The sequence below is a fragment of the Labeo rohita genome, chromosome 7 (assembly GCF_022985175.1).
Source record: "Labeo rohita strain BAU-BD-2019 chromosome 7, IGBB_LRoh.1.0, whole genome shotgun sequence".
Taxonomy (NCBI): domain Eukaryota; kingdom Metazoa; phylum Chordata; class Actinopteri; order Cypriniformes; family Cyprinidae; genus Labeo; species Labeo rohita.
This window is the reverse complement of record NC_066875.1, coordinates 33,612,071-33,628,120: the sequence shown is the minus strand read 5'-3', so window position 1 is coordinate 33,628,120 and position 16,050 is coordinate 33,612,071. Positions and strand designations below refer to the sequence as shown.

The following is a 16,050-nucleotide window of genomic DNA, read 5'->3' as shown; positions in this document are numbered from 1 at the left end:
CTGAGGCAGGAGCTATAAAGACACAGCCCTATTCTGGAAAAGGGGTGGGAAGAGCAGCAGCTCATTTGCATTTAAAGTGACATGCATGAAAACAGTGTGTTGCTGCTTCCACTCAAAATAGGCATTTTCAAAATGATATAATAACTGATCTGTCGGGTATTTTGAGATGAAACCTATTCTGGGGACACCTGAGACTTATATTACATCTTGTAAAAAGGGGCATAATAGGTGCATTTTCAAGGTTAATACCAAATTCAAATTCTGTTTATTTTTATATATGCACACACTAATGCTGGGTTAAAAACAACCAAACTTGGGTTATTTGGCAACCCAGTGCTGGGTAAATATTGGACAGAACAAATGCTGGGTTATCTTGACCCAGCTGGTTGGGTTAAATGTTTTTACCAAACATGCTGGGTTATTTGATTTAAGTCAACTATTGTTTAAAACTTATTATATTGCTGGCTTAAAATGAACTGGAACTTATAAAAAACACAGAATTACTGGAGGCAACAGCAATAATCAAAAGATGAATATTTATTATTAAGCAAGAACACATGGACAAAATACAAGACAAATTGAATTTAATTGGGTGATTACAGAATAGTTTACAATATTACATGCATTTAAACTCGTTTAACAAACATTTTAGACATAAAAATGTAACATTTAAAAGTAGCATTTTAATTTTAGTGTATTCAACCGTTTTCTGTAAACGACTTTAACCCCAATAGCCCTAATTCTCTTGCTGGTGTGTCGCCGAAATCTGAGCTGGTAAAGGGCTGCTGTTAGCCGGGGTAACTGCAAACTTCAGACCATGGCCTCATGTTTCACTCTTAGCTGAAAGATGCCGTGACGGATTCCAAAATCTGCCCGTAAAAAAAAACTGTAATGACATTAAAGCACATATTTTAACATCAAATTAAATTAAACTCACTACTAAAATGAATAAAATCCATTTATTTTATGCAAGGCAAAAGGCGTTTCCATCATGTGAAGTAACCGCTGCTGATGCAACTGACTGACGCAGCTGACTGACATCTCGTCCTTGTTCTGTTGTGTAAAATAATACAATTTACAGGACAGTAAAGACGTTATAAATGAAATAAATCGTATACAAACCTATCTTGTAAACGAAACCTTATTTTGCTTAAGAAGTGCACCAGAACTGGTCTCTCCTTTTGTCAGAGGCAGGCTTAACCCCACATTTGGATAGAAAAAAATAATCCAAAAATGACTCAGCAACTGAAAAACTATCCAGCACCTGAGTAAAAAAAAAATAATAAAAATAACCCAATAAAATGACCCAACAAGTTAAACCCAGCAATTGGGTTAAAAAATAACCCAGCACCCGGGTAAAAATATTAAAAACAACCCAATAAAAATATTAAAAATATTAAAAATAACCCAAGAAAATGACCCAACAGATTAAACCCAGCATTTGGGTTTAAAAAATAACCCAGCATTTTTAGAGTGTAATTATCAACACTTAAATAAAGCAAGAGTTGTGTTTAATAATTTAAATGACACATAATCCAGTTTTTATATAAACTTTTTAATGATAAATTGTTTCTATATTCTACATTTAAACTCCTTTTCATGTTTTATTGTAAAGTATTTCACAAAGTTGTAAATAAAAGATTACTGGAGTTAATTTTACAAAAACAAAAAAACATATCTTTTACTTTAAAATTTCACATTACATTCAGTGCTACCACCAATTACCTTGTGAAATTTACTACCAATCTGAGTGAAATTTATTTCTACAGTTTTTTTTCGACCATAAATAAAACATCACTAACAGGTAAAAAAATATAATGAATGTGTATTTATGTGTATTTAATGTCTATATATATTTATCAAACATCTCTTCTTTAGAGTTAGAGTTTTTCCCTAGTTGACTTATAAGCAATAGAAATTGAATGGCTTTCCTAAAGGTAAAACATTTATTGTTTGAATTTTGTGATAAAATTGACGGAATGTGAAAATGAGACTTTAGCCCGATTCTTATGGTAATTATTCCTCAGGGGGACATAAGCAATGTTCAGGATTTTATCGACATCCATATCCAGAATGCTGGTGTTTCTCTCCTACTATGCACTTGAAAATTCCCGACCAAATTACCTACTGTTTTTGACAAATACCAAGGTTGTGTGATAATATTAATTGCCACCTGAAACCACATCTCTGAGTATACAAGAAGAAATTGAAGGAAAATTCAATGTTTAAATCCCTTTTGACCACTGCTGAACACTGTACAGTAACTGTTGCACTCCACTGTAATTTGCATGCATATTTATTACAGAAAAAAAACATCCTGGAAATCCTGGAAGTTAGGGTATTTAAAATGGCAGAAAAAGGTACAACTTAAAAATATATATATTATATAGGTCTATAGTAACATCAATTTCCTATCAAAAGTAGCAAAGCAAAAAGCCTAGTGTAATTGTTGAATGGCAGACATGCTACAAATAATGTTTATAGTTCAGTTGTATTCATGCATCAACAGAAATCAGCACAGACAAAAAGACTGATATTGGTTCATCAAAATGCAGATTGATTAAAATCAGTTCTTCGATATTGTCAATCCTAATGAAAATTAGGAAAAGGCTGATAATGTGGATTTTTATAGCACCTAATGGTGTCTTTCTGCTTGCATAATCCATGGTAATAGTTCTTTTTCTCATTTAAGGTTCTTCTATTTGCACACCCACCCGCTAGCACAGGGGAGGGTATTTTTCTGCCTGACTGGACAGACCTGGTCTCAAGCCCAATATACGCTCAAAGATTCCTTTAATGTTTAATAGACTCCAGCTCAGGGATCTCCCCAGAAGTCTTGGCTATGGCTGCACATAACACCAGGTTGCTGCGAAAGTGAAGAATGCTGTGCGGGGAAACCCATGCTGGGTTGAACATGCAGTCGTGTGTGAAGGGAAGGCGTGTTGTAGTGGCTGGTTTTAGCTCTAGGACGCTGAAAGTTTTATGAAGAAGCGACACAGTCTGTGCGCTCCAAGTGGCTCTTTATGTGGCTCTGTTCCATTGTTGTTAAGCTCAAAAGTTTTCAGGTTTGAAGATACTTTGAGATTTGAGATACATTGAGATGTGCTGCATGTCATTTTGAACATTTCAGTGCTCATCTCCTTCTGATTTCATTTAAATTCTGCTTATCCTTTTCATATAGTAATCACATTCAGTGATGGAGAGGAGAACCAATGCTTATAATTATTTTTACTTTGTGAAAAACCGAATGTCTTCATTAGAGCAGATGTCTTGTCAGACTACTTGAGGTCAGTTAGACCTCATCAGAGATTTCTCAAGGGAAAATTATAGAACGGAAATCTCTTCAGTGCTGTGAGTTATAGAGCTTCAGTTGACCGGTTAACAAAGCTTATCTGTTTATATTTATATTTTATATTTATGTTTTTGAAAGAAGTCTCTCATGCTCACCAAGGTTGCATTTATTTGATCATGAAAATACAGTTAAACTGTAATATTGTGAAGTATTATTACAGTTTAAAATAACTGTTTTCTATTCAAAAATATTTTAAAAATGTAATTTAATCCTGTGATAGTAAACTTACATTTTCAGCAGCCATTACCCCAGTCTTAAGTGTCTCATGATCCTTCAGAAATCATTCTAATATACTTATTTGGTGCTCAAAAATATTGCTTACTATAATTATAATACATACTGACCCCAAACTTTTGAACTTTTGTTGTGTGTGCATAGTTTTTATTTCATGTGTATGCAACTAATGCATCTTTTATTCATATATTTTGTATGTAATAGATATTCAAATGAATATAAAGCAATTTTGTAAAGATTTTTATTTTTTTTTAAGATTTCTTTAGCTTATCAGTTGTTTAGATTTTTAGAAAATGCAGCATATGCTTGTCACATCTATGCACAGCTGTATCCTTCTGTGAAACGGTTGGATTTGTGATGCTGATATATTTGCATTATTTATATAGGAAGATTGCAACAGAAAAATGCATCCTTAAGGTTAAAACATGCAGTGCCTCTTGTTTTCATCTCCAGCTCTGTTTTCTTGAAAATAAAATCTTTAGAAGATGAAATGTTGAATAAGATTATGGCAGAAGTACAGAAGCAGTGCCACGTGCAATGAAGACCATTCAAAAATAAAAATACTTGGTGTAACACTGCAGTAATTTTGGGCAACTTTTTGTTATGCCTTCGGGGTGTTTTTTTTTTCTTTTGCCGGGCAAGATGGGAATTAAACCACAACTACTATGCTGATTTATTATCAATGCTGAAAACAGTTGTGCTGCTTAATATTTTTGTGGATCCTGTAATACTTTTTTCAGGATTCTAACAATATACACTACTGTTCAAAAGTTTGAGGTCAGTAAATTTTTATTCTTTCTTTTTTGGAAAGAAATGAATGCTTTTATTCACCAAGGATGTGTTAAATGAATAAAAAGTAATAGCATATATTTACACTGTTAGAAATGTTTATATTTTGAATAAATGCTGTTCTTTTTAACTTGTTATTCATCAAAGAATCCTGAAAAAAAGAATCGCAGGTTCCAAAAAGGATTTGGCAGCACATTGATAATTCTAATAATAAATCAGCATATTAGAATGATGACACTTAAGACTGGAGTTGAAATAGCTAAAGAAAATTCAACTTTGCATCACAGGAATAAATTATATTTTAAAGTATATTAAAATAAAAACCATTATTTTATATTGTAATAACATTTTGCAATATTACTGTTTTTTTTTTTTTATATATTTTTGTTCAAATAAATGCAACCTTGATGAGCATAAAAGTCTTTTTTAAAAACACGACAAGTCTTACTGATCCCAAACTTTTATGTATGTATCTTCATTGATTGGTTTTCTCTTCACGCTGTGCGTCTATTTAAGTGATAAACTTGTTATTCTATTGCAGTTATTAAACATTACTATTTTCTTTAATTACATATTGCATGTATCATGTAGCACAAGTATTGTAAATACTATACTGTAATGTTTGGCTGTACACTAAACACTGTGTTTGTCTGTTAATGTGTGTTTGTAGCGAGCTCTGCTGGAACAGAAGCAGAAAAAGAAACGTCAGGAGCCCCTGATGGTGCAATCTAATCTGGACGGGCGGTCTCGAGTGCGCAGGACGCGGCAGTCGGAGGAACAGGCTCCCCTTGTGGAGAGCTACCTCAGCGGCAATAGCAGCACCATCTACCACGGTACAAAATACAGTTCAAAGCCACAAAAAACCCCACTCTCCTAAAATTTCAAATAACCATAATGCCAGAGAGACTCGAGGGTCACGTTCTTTCTCGAGGGCATGAGGCGTTATTCCAAACTGTCATTACACTGACATGCCAATATCGACCAAAGCTGCTCAAACAGAGAGGCTCACAAAGGCCGGTGATTGAAAATGGAAATGCTTGTTTGCTGATTGTTCGGCAAACAATGCTGCCATTCTTCGCACTGCCAGCGGTACTGGCTTGAGTTACTCTATTGATCTCTGTCCCAGACTGCTCACTGTTAGATAAACCCTTCCTACAATGTCAATGCAGACCTCAATCATCTATATTAAAACATTTGCTAGTGTCAGGGGTCTTTCCTCTGAGCTATGAGAAGCCTTTATTCATTTTGGCCGACTTGTAAGCAAACATTATTTTTAGACGTTCGTGCTGAATTGTCATGCCATATTTCTGTTTGGCATTATGGCTAAGCTGTACTTATTGAAATAGCCTGCTATGGCAGCATAACATAGGCAATAACATTTTTAATGTGTGTGATAGATCTACATAGTGTTAATCTTATGTATCTTGTTACAATAACAGCACAGCTGTGCAACCTGTAAGCAGCCTTTGAATGCTTATCCCAATGCCTTTGACAGAGTGTCAGAAGTTTCATGTCATGTTCCTGCAAGTGTGACCGATCCTATGACTCAGTATGAGTTTTTCCTTAGTTTTTTTTAGTTTTCACGATGCTGCAAATTCTGTTGATAGAGTTTAACTGGTTTTAAAACCAGTTCATTTCCGTAAATCATCATTCAGTCAATGGTGATCATTTGACACCTGTGCTTTGGGATTGTTATATTCCTCACAGGCTTGTGTTGTGTTATGAAAGAAGAGGAATGTCTGTTGATACTAACGGTATACAGTATTGTGAATAATTTACTGTGTTTCCCTCAGCGTTGTGCTGTCTCATCAAAGAGGGAGCACCTTTGACGCTCATCCAGCATGAGCTTCAGTGAATTGTAACTGTAGTTGATTATGCCTTGCATTTTATTTCCTACTTTGTACATTTGTGTTTGTCAGCCCTGTTAGACGATATGTCGTGGCGTATATACCTCATAAGGTGTATTTGCACCGGATATTTTGCTGCACAAAGGGGCATACAGTAAATGCATTTACACAAACATTAGAATTGCAGAAGCGATGTTATTGCATAACATGGGAATTGAAATAATTGAAATTTGCCATATTCAGGTCAAGAAAAGTTAAATAACAGGTCTTTGTGTAATTATCAGGTTTGGTCATTTGTGTGGATGAGACAGTGCTTAGGAAATGCAAACACATTTAAATGATATAATTATTCACCATTTTTGATAAACTTTCTTATACTGTTTGGCTATAATCTTGAAAAAAATGATATCTTCCATCAGTGTTTGCATTAACATTTCTTGATTGTATGTCTAATTGTGGATTTTATTCCACTTGTTAAAGGGAACCCTGGGTATTAAGACTTGAATGGCTTTATATAATGTAAGTGATGTCTTTTACTGAAATATGTAGTAGAAAACCCATGAAAGATTTCCGTAAAAAATTTGGATTATGACGGTGGTGCCATTATTTCGTTGATGTCAAATGGTTGCACTCGGTGAGCTACTGGTGCTACCTGTTGCTATTTTACAGCAACACAACTCTGAATAGACAATTTGGAAAATAAGATACTGATATGATGTTTTTTGTCGTTTTTCATTGATTTTGCCACACAAGGAGTCTAAACGCCTCTGGAAATCAAGTGAAATCTGCGCTGAGAAACTGGTTGTGGCATCATGACAAGCGTCAGCATGGTTACATCCTGCTAGGATGGAATCCAGCATTTTTTGTCTCTGCCGTTTGTGAGCTCTTTCTGTAGTTGTGGCCTACTAAAAGCCTCAAAGGCATCAGGCCTATAGTAGGGCTCTATGAAATCAGTTTTATTTTTTACCAAATTCCATTTTTCCAGTTTTCATTTTTCTGGATTCCGTTTTTTTTTTTAATATACATTTTTAAACTCCTTTTTAATGGTTAAATAAAATGTTATTAATCAAAAATCATCTCCAGTTAATTAAAATCTTGAAACATATACAATTTAACATCAATTTATTATAGGTTCAACAAAAATTACGTTTAGTGTACCTATTGTATTTTTTCCTCACTTTATGTTTTATTGATACCAAATTCTGGTTTTAGCATGTCTAATTATTTGAATGCATAAAAACAGCTTTTATTTATTCTTACAATAGCCTTGTGATTTTTTTTTTTTTTTTTTTTTCCCCTCAGAAATTCTGTGTTGTGTATTTACATTTTTCTTGTTATCAAATGAAGGCATAAAAATGTATTTAATTTATCTTATAATTAATGAAACTTAAACAAACTTTATATTTTGAAGGGGATTTACTATTAAAATTAAATACATGCATACTTCAGTATGTGTATTAAGCAAAAAAGCCATCTTTTTGCAGCTTAATATTTACAGATACTAGTCTATATCACGATTTTATATAATTTGATGACATACTGTTAATTAATTCTTTCAAACTTTGACAAATTCCGTGACATTCTGTGTTAAACAGTAAATTCCGTTTTTATGACTAGATTCTGTGATTCCGTCCTGGTTTTCTGCTTTGTGGAAATACTATAGTGTAATGAACAAAGACAGGTCTTTAGGAAGTTTTATTCATCCACAGGCATTTTCCCTTTCTTTTCACCTCATCTTATTGCTAGGAAAGCAGTGAAGACTTACATCGCTTCTCTCGGTGTGCTTCAACTAAAAAAATTACTACCACAAGCCGCACAATGTGGCATCATATCTGTATTTTATTTTCTGAGTTGTGTTGCGGTTAAAATAGCGAGCAGGTAGCGTCAGTAGCTCACTGAGTGCAACCATCATCGAAATAATTGCGCCCCCAAAGTCCAAAATATATATAAAACAATGTGCATTTTTTAAAATAACGTAAATATTTCATGGGTTTTCTACTACATATTTCAGTAAAAGACATTATTTACGTTATATTAAGCCATACATGTGTTTCATCAAGCTTTGATCATGATTAGGCCCTGTAAGTTAAATATATACTCTGAAAAGAGTTTCATTGTAGCATTGCGTCTTTACACAGAATTTGGGGCAGACACAGATCCTGAACAGAGCAGCCTTTGCTCACATGTGAATTGACACCTTCAGTGTCTCAAAGCATGAGTAACAAAAAGTAACTTCATTGTTTAATTCTGCGTCACTCTCTTTTCAGAAATAGCAAGTCAATGTCTCTGTGGTTTCTTTCCATAACTAAACCATTGATCACCTTTCTCTCATTCTGACAGGCTTGTCTCTTTATGCCTTTCAGTGTCAGTGATGCACTGTAGCTATCGACAAGCCTCTAACTGACAGTGATATGCACTTTCATGAGTGCTGATACTCAGATATATATCCTCCCAGATCTGTTGCTTAAAGAAAGCACAGCAGTTTGTGGCCTTGAAGGACAGTTAAAAGAAGCAGATGAAAAGAATCTGCCTCAGAGCTTTGATTTCACAGTTGTTCTGACAGCCACCGAATCTCCTTCAATTAAAATTGCATCCAGGGGTGTATGGGAGCAGTGAGATTTTTCATTTTTTGTGCTTGTCGCCGACTTCTGTGTGTACGCTGAAAACGTAGGCTTTGTTTCTGCTTTGTGTCTTTGCTAACTCTCTTTCTTCTTCTAATTCATTTTAACCCCTTTCTTTATTTTCCTCTTTTTGTTTTGTATTCTCTCACACTATCTTCTCTGCTCCTGCTGGCTCATCCTGCACCTCTTTGTTTAGTACAAGAAGCGGAACAGGAAGAAGTTAAAGCCGTAGCAGAGGTTCAGGCCCCTCGCTCGGCTAAAAAAATCCAAGCCGCCTACCTCCACTCCTCAGACTGGCAGCGCCAAGAAGGAGAAAAAGGGCAAGCACAAAGGTCAGCTGAGCAGCCTGTTAACCATCAGGCCCAGCATGTGCACGAAAATCTGTGTGTGCGTGTGTGTATCTGTGTGTGTTTAACATACTTGACATATGTGCCATCCAGTGATTCAGTTTGTGTCGTGATGAGCATTACCTGCGCTGTACAGAAGAGATGTTCACATCTGTCACAACAGCATAAAAAACGATTTGTTTGGATTTTTTTTATTGAATTTTTGGCAAGGACACATTCATTTGATCAAAAGTGATAGTAAAGATTTCAAATAAATGCTGTTCTGTTGACAACTGAAAATTAAGCATTGGCATCACAGAAATAAATTACATTTTAAAATACATTTTGAAGGGCATGCAATTTAATGTATTTTTGATCAAATGAATGCAGTTTTGTTGGGATTTCTTTTAAAATGTTTCAACAATAGTGCATTTTTATGATTTTCACATTAATTTCAAAACTACCTTGTTGCCATGCCCAGAAAGGACCATGTAAGACAACAATGTCAGTTGGCATTTTTATTATTTTTAGCTTTGCTTCTTAATCGTTATACTACAGTATGACATTGCCTTAAAGGGGTAGTTCACCCAGAAATAAAAATTCAGTTTCTTCTGTAAAACACACAAAATAGAAATGTCCATTGCTGTTTGGATCCCACTGACTTTTAAAATACAGTGGGAAAAGTTTGGGAACCCTTGCAGAATCTGTGAAAATGTGAATAATTTTAACAAAATAAGAGAGATCATACAAAATGCATGTTATTTTTTATCTAGTACTGTCTTAAGTAAGATATTTTACATAAAAGATGTTTACATGTAGTCCACAAAAAAAAACCAAAAAAAAAACTGATGCTCCAGGAGGAAACACAATGTATTAAGAGCCTGGGGGTGAAAACTTTTGAACAGGATGAAGATGTCCAAATTTTTCTTATTTTGTTGAAATATAAATTTTTCCCCATTTAGTACTGCCTTTCGGAAGCAACAAAGATACTTGCATGTTTCCCTGATGACAAATTAAAGTATGATTTACCTTGATCTTCAGATTCAAAAAGTCCCCCCCCCCCCAGCTTTTAATGCATCGTGTTTCCTTCTGGAGCATCAGTGAATGTTTGAACCTTTTAAGTAGTTATGTTTCAGTCTCTCAATTGTCCTCAGTGTGAAAAGATGAATCTCAAATTCATAAAGTCTCTGCTGCAAAGGGTGTGAAGAACAGTGCTCAGTTTAACTATTCAGAACAAACAAGGGACTCATGAACAACCAAAAAAAAACAGTCCTAGATCATCCAGGTAACCACACAATATTGAGAACCAAGGGTTCCCAATTTTTTAATAATTTCAGATATTTTTTGTCTTGTGGACTGTATGTAAACATCTTTTATGTAAAATATCTTACTCAGGATAGTACTAAATAAAAAACAACATGCATTTTGAATGATCTCTCTTATTTTGTTAAAATTTTTCACATTTTCTGATTTTGCAAGGGGTTCCCAAACTTTCACATACCACTGTATGTTATTTTGTGTTCAGCAGGAGAAAGTAAGTCATACCGGTTTAGAACATAAAGTTAATTAGCTTTCTAATTGGAAAAAAGTAAACCAATAAAAAGCACATCATTTGAGTCAAACAGCCGCTACTGTAATTTGCATTTCTCATGTGGTGTGTTTACTTAAACTACCACAGCTATATACAATCTACTCATGTCCTCATGTTCTCCGTACCGTTTTTGTATTCCATTTCCCCTCATCTAAATCCGTCTCCCTGTGAGAGCGTGTTGAGGATTGTCACCGCTTTCTCCGTCAGTGACAGCGTGGCACATGGCGTTAATGAACGCGCCCCTGGAGAGGAACCAAAGTGTTGTTCTGCTGCCAATCTTTTCTCAAGGAATAACAAAATCCCCTCTAATGCTGCTTATAGGAGCAGCTGCTGTCTGCCTGCCAAGAGCAGCGCTGAGATGACCTACTGCAGCCTTCATCAATACAAGACACAAACATTCATGAAATAGACAAATAGATGCATGGGCTCAATCCATCAAGCGGTGGCAGTAGTGATGCTTTTAGCTCAACGTCAGCACCATTATGACTCACGCAAGGGAGCGTTTGGATTTCTTGGGGGCGAAAACATTTCGTTTTTGCTTTTCATTTGCTGAAGGTATGACTTAGTTAAGTTGCTGAAATGGATATAAATACACTGCTGCAGGGATGACGTATTTTCGCCAACCAACCCAGAAACCTGGTATTAGCCATTGACAAAAAGCCAATAGGATTTTCCATTTCCGTTTGGATGATTGCCTAACATAAGCTGCGTGACCAACAAAAGTTTATAGCTCTTACACATTTTGTTCATCAAGTCTAAGTCTAAATACAGTCGCTAAAAGTTCACGTTCAGCGTCACCAAATCTACAAGTTTGAGTATCTTGCAATTCCCTTGAGTATATGTAAAAGCAAACTAGTAAGAAGTTTAGTAAGTAAGTAGTTAGTAAGTAGTTTTTCTAAGTAAGTAGTTTTGAAGCAAAATGAAGTGCATAAATCCATCATAAAAGTGTGTATTAAGCATATGACAGTTAGCAGAAGCTAGAGATTATGGTATATAAAGTTTTAAATATGGATTTTTTTTTTTTTACACAAATGCATCATTTCACTTCAGTAGGCCTTTATTAACCCCCCAGAGCCATCTGGAGTACGTTTTATGATGGATGAATGCACTTTAATGGACTTCAAAATCTCAATAGCCATTCACTGCTATTATAAACCAGAAGAGCCAGAACATTTTTTAATATGACTCTGATTGTATTAATTTGAAAGAAGAAAGTAATATACACCTACTGTAGGATGGCTTTAAGGTGAATAAATCACTGGGTAATTTTCATTTTTGGGTAAAAATACCTTTAATGTCTCCACCAACCTCTCTAGTCCCATTTAGACACTTGTTAGCGACCACCTTTTTCAAGACAGGTAAAATCTTTTGAAAAAATCACAAGCAGTGTTATATTGAATCAGATATCTTGTGTTAACTAGACAACTAAAAACCCATTAAGAAATGTATTGACTTCAGGATGATGGAAATTAGAAGTGCAAAAATTGTATTTCTGGGTTAAAGGACTCATTCCTGCAGCACTGTATAACATGCGAAGTGAAGCAGTAAGCGCTTCCTCTAAAAATACGTATTAGTGACCCTGGACCACAAAGTCATTTTTTAAATTGAGATTTATACATCATTTGAAAGTTGAATAAATAAGCTTTCTATTGATGAATGGTTTGTTAGGATAGGACAATATTTCCAGAGATACATCTATGAAATCTGAGGGTGCAAAAAAATCTAAATATTGAGAAAGTCTCCTTTAAAGTTGTCCAAAAGTTCTTAGCAATGCATGCTACTATTCAGAAATGAAGTTCTGATATATTTACAGTATGAAATTTACAAAATATCTCCATGGAACATGATATTTACCTAATATCCTAATGATTTTTTGGCATAAAAGAAAAGTGATAAATTTGACTCATACAATTATACCCGTGCTACTCAAGACTACTTAAGGTTTTGTGGTCCAGGGTCACATTTTTGGTAGTTTTGACTTTATTAAGCTAGGTTTGATGGCTGCTTTCTTTTGTTTTACTAATTTAACAAACACAACATTTGTCTGGAATCCTTTTTTTGCTGCATTTCTTCGCCTGTTGCTCCTTTATTACGGTGCTGCTAGTCGTTGTCTGAGACTGCGACAACTGAACCATCATTATCTCCTCCACACTCATGTAGCAGCCCTCGACACAGGTCATGCTGCTTTATACACGACGTAACCAACACAAACAGATCTGTGACTCACAAATGATGATCAAATATGCTAAATCTGCTATTTCATTCTCAGCTTTGAAAGAATAAGCTGATGCAAACATCTTATTCACTTTATGGAGACTATTCTTGCATGATCAATATTCTCTGTCTCCCTGGCTTTCTCTCTGATGATTACTTACCTTGTTAAGGAGCCCCATCACAGTTCACTTTAACTTCACTGACAATCATAGTCTAAATGCAGTACTGCTTATTGTGCTATCACAAGCAATGATGCCTCTCGGCCATCTAGTCAGAGCTTATTCTCTGACATTGTTCAGCAGACGAATCCCTGGAGGGTGAACGAAGGGTCTCTGTAGCTATAATGACTGGATTTGGCCTGGTTGGATGCATGCATGGATGGTAGCTATAATCTGGATGGTTGCATGTGGCAGTGCTTGACTGGGACAACACGTTCATTCGCTGATAGCGACTAATTGGATGAAATACAAAACCTAGGCTGACATAAGAGCATCTATAAATAAACAATAGCAAATTCTTGAAACAACAAAGGGCACTTAAAAGCATGAGCACATGCAAAGTTCATTGAGAAGGTTATATATTGCATACACTACCAGCCAAAGGTTTGGAATAATTAAGATTTTTTAACGTTTTTAAAAGAAGCCTCTTATGCTTACCAAGGCTGTGATTAAGTACAGTAAAAGTAATATTGTGAAAAAAAGAGTTATCTTTATGATTTTATTTTAAAATGTAATTTATTCCTGTGATAGCAAAGCTAAATCTCCGGCAGGCTTTACTTCAGTCTTTAGTGATACTTCAGAAATCCCTCTAATATGCTGATTACTTTAAACAAAAACAAAGAAATTAATACTTTTATTCAGCAGCGGCACATGAAATGGATCAAAAGTGACAGCAAAGACATTTATAATGTTGCAAAAGATTTCTATTTCAAATGAATGCTCTTCTTTTGAACTTTCTATTCATCAAAGCATCCTGAAACAAAGTATTAACATTTCCACATAAATTATTAAGATGCAAAAGCTGTTTTCAGCATTGATAATAAGAACCATTATTAAAGGATAAGAACAACAATTTACAGATAATATACTCACCCCCTTTCATCCAAGATGTTCATGTCTTTCTTTCTTCAGTTGTAAAGAAATTGTGTTTTTTGAGGAAAACATTTCAGGATTTTTCTCCATATAATGGACTGACATAATTTTGCCCTGAGTTTGAACTTCCAAAATGCAGTTTAAATGTGGCTTCAAACGATCCCAAATGCGGTTGTAAAATTATTTTTATGAAAATAACCAATCGTTTCGCTAAGTAAGACTTAGTAAGGGATCATTTACAGTAAGGGATCAAGTAAGGGATCATTTACAACTGCATTTGGGATTGTTTGAAGCCACATTTAAACTGCATTTTGGAAATTCAAACTCGGGGCAACATTATATCAGTCCATTATATGGAGAAAAATGCTGAAATGTTTTCCTTAAAACACATAATTTCTTTACGACTGAAGAAAGAAAGACATGAACATCTTTATGATTTCTGAAGGATCTTGTGACACTGAAGACTGAAGTAATGTCTTTCCATCACAGGAATAAATTACATTTTTAAATATTTTCACATTACTGTTTTTACTGTATTGTTGCATATAGTAAAAATCAAAATAATTCCAGACTGTTGACCGGTAGTGTTTGTGTCACAAAGGACCATCAATTAGACTCTAAAACTGCAGAGGGATTCATTCACTCATTAAGATTTGAATGTCTGTCTCCATATTTTCATGAACGCCATTATTTTGTGACACCAAAGTGGATACGGGACTGTTGACGTAGTGGAGTTAACAGTGTTAATGTGTTGTGGTGGTACCACAGGAATTGATGGGCCCGCTGCCTTCCAGGATGAGGGTCAGGAGCTGGGCAACCAGATTCAGATCCTGACAGTGGGCCACTCACCTGCCCAGGAGAGCGAGGCAGAGGGCCAGGGTGAGGCAGTGGGCAGCACACAGTCACAGGGCAAACAGGACCTACGGGTCACCATGCTGAAGAAAGGTACACCAGCGATAGTCCTCGGAGTAACGCAAACGAGAGTGGAGAGAGAGAGACAGATGGAGAGACCTCTCCGATCATGTCGATTAAGCCATGCAGATTTGCAGATTGTTCTTCAGTATTACTGATCGTTTAACACGCACAAAACAACATCGTGTTGCTATAATACCATCATCTGGCGACTAACACTTTGAGATCTACTTACATGCTATAGCATTTAGATTTGGTGTCTGCCTCTCTCTCCTCCTTCTGTGACATATTTGGATTAGATCATGTCTTTACTGTCTGCATGACCTATTAGAGCTGGTACGAGCCAATCTGCACCGTGGACAATCATTTTGTCCCGTGCATCCCTTTTTTTGCTAATTTGTTGAACAGACTAAGAGTGAAGATTTTTTTTTAATCCAAATGTACTCAGTTTGTTGCGTCTACTGAATTTCATGCCGTATGCTCTTTTGGCACCAGAGTGCAGTTATTTGCAGTGTTATTTGCACTGCATAATGCCTCCATGTTTGCTTTATGCCTGCTGCTGTTCTCTCCTCATGTTCTGCTATCGACACACTGTTTGATTAGCGCCTCAATATTTTTTCTTGTTCAAAGGAATCTCCAGTAGCATGAACTTCGATGAAGAGGATGATGAAGATGATTTGGTCAGCTCAAGTTCATCTCAGCTCAACAGCAACACAAGACCTGGATCTGCCACCAGCAAAAAGTCCAGCAAGGTAGACTGATTTCTCTGCTTACTTAGAAGTGGTTAATTAAGTAAAGCAATTAGATTTTTCAGTTTTAAACAATGTGAGCTATAGATGCAGACAGAAAGAAATCACGGTTATCTAGAAATACTGTATTTGTTATACCATTCAACATTTTGCTGTCAGTTGGATTTTTTTCTTTTTCTAAAAAAGATTAAGATTTTAATTCAGCAAGGATGCACTGGATTATGGAAGCCCATTTGCATCACTAAATAAAAAATAAAAAGGGTAATTGTGACTTTTTATCTTTTTATCATCAGCTCGACTCACTTTCCCCATGTGATAAATGAA

At 35.4% G+C, this 16,050-nt stretch overlaps 1 protein-coding gene across 1 annotated transcript in view; it reads left to right on the top strand.

The window, feature by feature from the left end:
* Positions 1-16,050, top strand: part of tub (TUB bipartite transcription factor) — a 91,308-nt gene that overhangs the window by 63,162 nt on the left and 12,096 nt on the right. The window contains 5 exon segments of the mRNA XM_051115714.1: positions 5,046-5,208; positions 9,040-9,118; positions 9,120-9,175; positions 14,834-15,010; positions 15,608-15,729. Of these exon segments, the coding sequence (XP_050971671.1) occupies positions 5,046-5,208; positions 9,040-9,118; positions 9,120-9,175; positions 14,834-15,010; positions 15,608-15,729 (597 nt within the window).